Source organism: Danaus plexippus, chromosome 23, assembly GCF_018135715.1.
Source record: "Danaus plexippus chromosome 23, MEX_DaPlex, whole genome shotgun sequence".
NCBI lineage: Eukaryota > Metazoa > Arthropoda > Insecta > Lepidoptera > Nymphalidae > Danaus > Danaus plexippus.
Window position 1 is genome coordinate 3,843,087 of NC_083551.1, and position 7,871 is coordinate 3,850,957.

Consider the following 7,871-nt stretch of genomic DNA (forward strand, 5'->3'; position numbering starts at 1 on the left):
CATTCATGTTTTACGTTACTATACTAACAAGTTCACGTAAGGTTTTGAAACGAATATATGTTTATATAATTTTAGTTTGCATGAATGTAATATGATATGAGATTTTAATAAATAAACATACCGTTGATTTATTATAACATAAGGTCCGAGCAATTGGAATTCAATTAATATAAATGAAACTAATATTTTCGGAATAGTATGAAAAAAAATTTTTTCTCATCTGCCCTTGATCACGGTCGCACCAAAGCAACTGAAACTTCGGGAGTACATAGTTTAAAATAATAAAAAAACGTAATATTTTCGGATAGTACATCCGAAAATATTACGTTTTATTTAAACGTTTTATTTAAATTAATACTCGCAAAGTCTATGTTTCATTCAATTAATACTTTTGAGTTTATCTTAAGACTGTTATGACGTTTTACCTCCTCCTGATGTGATTGTGACTTTCTTTGGCTAGGGATTAGAACAAAAGAATTAAGGTAATATGTCGAATATATTATCTTTATTGATTTACATAAATGTTTTAAGATAGAATACAACTAGCAAATATATCAGTTCATTGTTCAGCCAGTCTCTTATTGCCTTAATATAAAATCTAGATTTTTGTTTTATTAGAACATGTTGTCGGCGGTCTTTTACAAATATATAGATCGGTTAATCCTCTATGAAACTACATTAGTGTTAAAACCTTCCTTTATCGCTTTATATATTCGAAGCGAAAACTTTGAATGATTTTTTGAAACAAACAACAGAATTGAAAGAACGGATTATAGTGGAATTCAAGCCATTCAAAATATGTATAGAGAAGAACAACACAAAGAAATTTTATATATAAAATTTATACGATATATATAACAATATTTAAAATAAACATCACACACACTACCACAACTCACACACACATATACAATACGTCAATCCGCGAAGATTCCTCTTGACGTGTGTACTGTCACTGAATGTCAAACATAGTGACATTTCTATTCCAATATCAAACTAGAAATAAATATAGGTATTGGTCTAATATAAATTATTATGTGATGTCCTCCCCGTCCTTTAAATACCGATTTTTTGTTGTCGTTAGTGTTTGGTCCCTTTAGTGAATTTATATGTAGATATAATAAAATGATTAGAATTAAGTTGTAGTCTTAGTTTTTAACTTTTTATACAGTATATATCTCTTATGTTTGTATTTAATTGTATTTGTGTTGTTTTAGATCTACCAACAGATGTAGTTCCTAACTGTGACTACAGTCAAGGCTGTTAAATTTTATTGCATTCATAAGTTAATCCCGGATCCCGTCTCCTCCATTCTACACGACACTGGCAGAATATTATGTGCACGTCTTTGCACGGATGAAGGCCGTATAATAAAAAATATAATTATTATTATATCTAATTATAGATAAATAATTAACGTATAAATTTAATTTGTATTAATAGTTAGACTTACGAGTTAATCAGACTATTTTCTTTGCGCATCCGTTATGTTTCCTGCAAATATATTATCCACGGGCTATTAATTTGGCCTATAACCATTCAACGGCTCTTATATAGCTGTAGAGTTTTTTTTTTTTATAATTAAAGAAGGCACTAGTACACGAGATATTATTAAAATACATTCCCATATATACATGTAGTCTATCTTTAAATTTTTATTACTAAAGTAGTAGTAGTAGCCTATATGTATAGAAAAATATATATTCATGTATATATTTATAATATTATTATTCCTGTTCTTAATTATATTTATGCCAGCCCGGTTATAGAAAGAAAAATTATAATTTGTACAAATTTAAGGTTTAAATGTATGAAAAAATAACTTAAATTATCTTTTTGATGTTATGACCTCTCTGTTCGTTTCAGGATAGCGACACCCTTGTAGCTAGCATTTAAGGAAATATAATATATATATATATATATATATATATGTTATATCAATTTGTAATATAAGAAAACAGTTGCATCAGAAAAAAATGTTACAGTGAGTCCCAAACGTAATATTTAATGTTGTGTACCAAATATAACCTTATGTCCAATCAATCCACAATCCATATAAGCGTTTTATTACTGAGCTAAATGTTTAGCAAAGCACACAAATCCTCATATTAATGAATACTTACAAAGTAGAAACTAGAAAACATAAGTTTGAAAATTAAAACATTACGAGCACGAGATTAGTTTAACGAAGCAAAAAATGTGTGTTAATACGAGAAGATGAATTATATGCTCTGCTATCATTAACATCGATAATTATGAAGATAGGTGTGAAATTTACAAAATATTTTAATATTGTTCCATCAACGACAGATGACTAAGTTAATTCGTACCTTAATCCACAAATAATCGAGACGAATTGTCACTAAATTGTGATAATTATATCAATAATATTTATTTGGAGATTAAAATTTTAATTATCATTCTATAAAATAATTATGTTTATATTAATCTTCTAATGTCACGCGTTCATACGATCCAGTAAAAAAATATAAAAATAATATATATATGAAAATTTTATATAAATGTCAGTGACGTCATACATGAAGTTTACAAATAAGAATGGCTAGATCTTAACAGGCAAATTCGAGTTTTATTGATTGTATAAAATCATGCGACGTACGCCAGCTAGCTCGAAACGCGTCCTTAAACTTTGTATAATAAATTGCTATCACAAATAAAGTATGTAATTATACTTTAACTATGAATAAATGCGTGATCGATTTCTTTAGAATACATTGTAGCGTGTAAGTGAAAATAAATGTGGTCTTATCTATAGTTAAGTTACAAAGTAATGAAGGTATACAAATTAATTGTTTCTAAAAACGAATAAAGCGATCCAAATATTCAATAATATTCGAAACTTTTTAAGTTATTGTAAAGCAATTTATTGTTAAACATCCTATGTGTTGTAACAAGGTCTCTTAAGCATTTAATTCCGTTAGAAATATAACTATTTTCTCACTTTCATCTCGTCTGCCGAGATCACGGTTGCTGTAAAAGAACAGAAACCTCGGGTTCAGAAATAATAAAAATGCGTGGTAACCGAAAAATTTTTTTCATTTTAGTTTAAACCTACTGATTGAAGTTATTAAACCTATCTTAGTTTATTTGTATCATATTAGATGCTCTACACATAGAGCCACAGTTACGTTTGGTTGTTTCTTAATTTAACTTTGTAATTTTTAATGACCATCGCGTATCACGCCAATATTCAGTCAACTTCATTTATACTATTTTAAACCTCAAATGAGACGTTTTAAACAAATCTAGACAATACATTATTTTATGAATAAAAGTAATTTTTTTGCCAGATATCTGTAGATATTAAACTATCCTGATAAGAATAAAAAAAAAGATTTTTCTTGGTATACTAAAATATTTTGCTGTGGTTAATATTTTATATGAGGCGTCTACGTTTTCAGTTGCTTGACAAGTGGTAAAAACACCAATATTGTGGTAGACTTAATGAACGGTACATCTGGTAGAATATTCTCTTATTTCTAAGCAATAAGATCTGCGCTTTGCGCTTTGTATAACAATAATAACTCGATCAATTACGGTACGGAAGCACTTATAACGCTTGACATACTCTTTTCTTTTTACTCCGTTTTTACGTCTTCTGAAACTTCTAAAATACTAATAGGTTAACAATGTCAGCATGTGTAGAGCCACGTTCAGAGACTAAATATATGAAGTGAAAATCATTTACTATTGTCAAAATTTCAATATTCAAATGTAAAAATTCTTTTACTTAATACATATCAATTAAATTTATAACTTTTAGAATTGTTCTAGAAAGAAAGCAAACGAAAACAATAATATTAAAAATATTAAAATCGAAGACTTTACAATTCTGTTCATTATGCATAAAAGTGCCTCACTTTTATCACAAATATTTGATATTGTCTTTACTGCACGTAATTTAAGAAAAAAAATAAGTAAATTGCATACAAAATTTATCGACTAAGAATGACTCTATTTTATTAAATGACTTCGGGTACAGGGAGGCAAATAATTCGTTTGTATTTCGGGGTATTTTGTTTCATCAAGGGAAAGCATGTTTGAAATATATTACTTTTTTACGACACATAAAATAAAATTACAATTCTTTATCATTATTATCATGTTATTGATGGAGTTTGTATAATAATGTCAATAATTGGTTCAGGTGCTATAGATGGATTGGAAGATCTTAATTTTCAGGACTATTTTTAATTAGCACCTAGGCACTTAAATATTTAAGATTATTTCTTTGAGTGTACTATATTATATTTAATAAATGCACCGATGCATCCCTCTCGACAAAGTCCAGTGTACCGTGAAACTAAGCGCATATAAACGCTTAGTCTGTTACAGTTTTAAACACAGTACCTAATCCACCACGAACGTGCGAACGACAACAAAATGGTACCACATTACCTGCTTGTTTTGACCTTGGCAGTAGCCGTCAGCGCACGGACGGCATCAACAAATCAAAACAAAGTTGAACAAGCCAGGAGTTCGGAGGACACTGTTTTAGGAGATTTAAAAATCGCTTACGACACATACAAAGACTGCAGCGGCAGCGATATCACCCACTGTCTTAAACTTAAGCTGGCCAAAGCATTGAACAGGATATCTAAAAGCGACGAAATCGACCTCTTAGGTGGAGTGACAATTACCAAAAATAAAGATGCAGTCCAAAAAGTGGAATATGAAGAAGCGATTCCGAGAGGTCTTGACGAGGGCTCATTGGACAGCCTCATCTTTGACAAAATCGTTGGATTCATGCAAACTCATACAGTCCAGGTAATAATTTAATAACATTTTACATTGATGCAGCAAAACAGCAATAACTCTGGTAATTGCACCTTTTTTACCTCTGTCTTTTGTCTCTGGATTCAATTTAACATTATCTGGTCACATTAAATTGAAGTTTTTATATGTAAGCTCACAATTTCATTTAAGGTGACTTTTTCCTTTTAAGTTTCAATATCTCAGGGAAATAATATGTCATCGGTTTGCAATGGTTCCTACCTCCTTAGATATACGATAAACATTGTATGTTATTGGAAGAATTTCTTTATTATTTGGTGAATAACTAATATTAAAGATTTAAAAAAAATAAAAATAAAGAAAAGTAAAAATCTATATGTAGGAATAGTTACTTATCATCTATTATAGTTTAGGAAGAAAATTAAACAATTAACTATGAAGAAATTATAAACTTAAAATACATCAGAAATGCTAAGATTTCAGGGAATATATTTTATGGAACCTCCAGGTGCCGTATTTAACTCTGTCTTGTTAGTTTCTCTACTGGTTTAATTACTATTTCCATCTGCAGTGGGTACAACTAACGACAAGTTTTCTAAGATAAACTGTTTTTTGCTCCCCGTTAGTGATATGTGATAGGTAAATAATTTGTAAAGGTCTGTCATAAATTTTATGTACCATGACCCTAAAATTTCTTACACTTTAATAACACATTATGCAGCTTAACTCAGGCACTTTGTATGAGGTAAGCGTATGTCTTTTACTTCTCTTTGAAAGCTGAAGTAAATAGTCTTCTATGCTGCTCTTTGGACACATAGAAGTCCTTACTTTTGTTTGTTTTTCAATATGTCGACAATTTGTGAATATTTAGATACATAGATAAATCAAGGCTTATAGCCGAAATAATTTTATTTGTCCGTATTTATTTTTAACTTAAAAAAAAGACATCAGTTGGAATGACCGTCCCTTAGAAGAGTTGGTTAAATAGATTTGTTTACTTCTTCATGATTGCAGTTACTAATAAATTAACCATTATATCATATTTAACTGCACTTACCATTAAACTATCAAGGTTAATGTTGGATTGCTTGTTATGGCGTCACAAATTAGTATTCATCCTGCGCACACTATGAAGTTCAACAACTTTTTAATTGCCTCTTGTATTTCATAATACTACATTATATTCCGTAACAAATCTAAAAATAATGTATCTAGGTTTTTTGGAAATAATCTTCAAAATAACTAACTAATTTGATTGAACGGGTTCATATAAAACAGGAAGTGCGATCCTTACGGTTGATCGTGCAAAAAAAACATAATTATTATTAGAAAATGATTTACACGATATTCATTCCATACCACCAGGCGACGCACCGTGACAGCTTTCACGATGTTTAATTGCACGCAATTAATTTCTGCATTTTTCTCCTTTTCACACTCTATTAAGTTTTCATAATTACCGTTTCATGCGATGTTGGGATTAAATCTGTTGCTCTTATGTATATGTTGCTCTTACTATTTATAAGTCAGGAATCTTGAAATGAATTTTATTGATAAAATTTAATGAACACTATACAATTGATATAGACCGACTTCGAGACTTAATCACACTTATTCTCGAATACGTCGATGTACTTTTTGTTTTTCAGGTGAAAAGATTTTTGCCATTGATAAATTTTAAGAACCTTGCTATGAAACAATACTTATTTACTAACAGAAGCTATACCCCATTTTACTAATATTCATCTTAGGTCAAGTTCCCGAGCGGCTCAGATTTGCAACGCGCGTTTGCTGAAGATCGTGCCAGAAGGAAGAAGTTGGCCCCGCTCCTCGCTATCCCCCTTCTAATCGGGGGTATGATGGTACCATTGGCCTTCGGAGCCCTAGCACTCTTAGCTGGAAAAGCCCTGATTGTGTCCAAACTGGCTCTGGTGCTTGCCGGTATCATTGGTTTGAAGAAACTCCTCTCATCGAACGGCACCGGCGAAGCCCATGAAGTAGTAGTTTCAGCTGGACATGGAGGAGCTGGGTGGAGCAGGTAATAGGAACGAATTGAATTTCAACAGATTTTTAGTACCACTTAATCTATTTGAGATTATATAGAAAAACGTATATTTATCAGCGTTAGTATCTTCTTACTGTTTGTTCTATTGTAGTGAAATTATTTACATTAACTAACCAAGAAGTAAATATTGTAACAAAGCTTTTGCAGTTTTAGGGAAAATTTATCTAAAATTAATTTATAAGGACCGTGGCTATGAAATTTTGTATATAACTTAACCTCTATCCTCATTTTTAGGTCCCTCGAAAACGCCCAAGACCTTGCATACAACGCTTACACCCAATAAGCAGCCTTATCAAGCAAATTAAATTATTTAAAAGATTTAAGAAAAACTACCTTATAAACCTTAGGATATACGTAGTACGCAGACCCGCCAACATAAGTAAAAATGAAAGTAATTCTTTGATATTGAACGGACGAGTCGTTAGAAATGATCAATAAATAAAGACTCACGTCTGGGTTCAAAGAATGACTTTTAGTTTTAAAAAATTATATAAAAATAATCATTTTACATTAAATAAAACATCTAGTGAAAAAAAAAATACATATTTATAAGTACAATACGATTTAATAATTATTGGAATTTATTATTTATACTTATTTAAACGGATATAACTAACTGACAAGCGGCATACAACGGACAACGATCACGCAAATTGACTAATCGGTACTATATTTATTATTTTTCATTAGATTTTAAAAGTACCACAATACTCTAACTTATAAAAATTAATATAATATATAATTATGTAATTTTGTATATAAATTTTTATATATAAAAGAGCGAGTCTTTGGAATTTGCTTTAATAATTAATAACTGTTATAGTATTTGTAAAATAATGTACATAAATCATGGGCATATTCATATCATACAAATATATATGTATTGTATTTATAAAATTTATTTTCATATAAATATCGGTTATATTGATATCAGATATATATATTATTATATATAATTTATTAATTGATATGTACATATGTAAATAAAGTACTGCATTTATTTAATATATCAATATCAACAAATATTTTAAATATTTATGTATTTATATAT

General features: G+C 29.6%; 1 protein-coding gene across 1 annotated transcript; it reads left to right on the forward strand.

Annotated features, from left to right (window-relative positions):
• The first annotated feature begins 4,376 nt into the window (after positions 1-4,376).
• LOC116774782 (uncharacterized) lies at positions 4,377-7,669 on the forward strand. The gene is made up of 3 exons (XM_032667538.2): positions 4,377-4,788; positions 6,507-6,793; positions 7,055-7,669. Exons 1-3 carry the CDS (start codon positions 4,405-4,407, stop codon positions 7,101-7,103), a joined length of 720 nt encoding a protein of 239 aa, XP_032523429.1. The 5' UTR covers positions 4,377-4,404; the 3' UTR covers positions 7,104-7,669.
• The last annotated feature ends 202 nt before the right edge of the window (positions 7,670-7,871 follow it).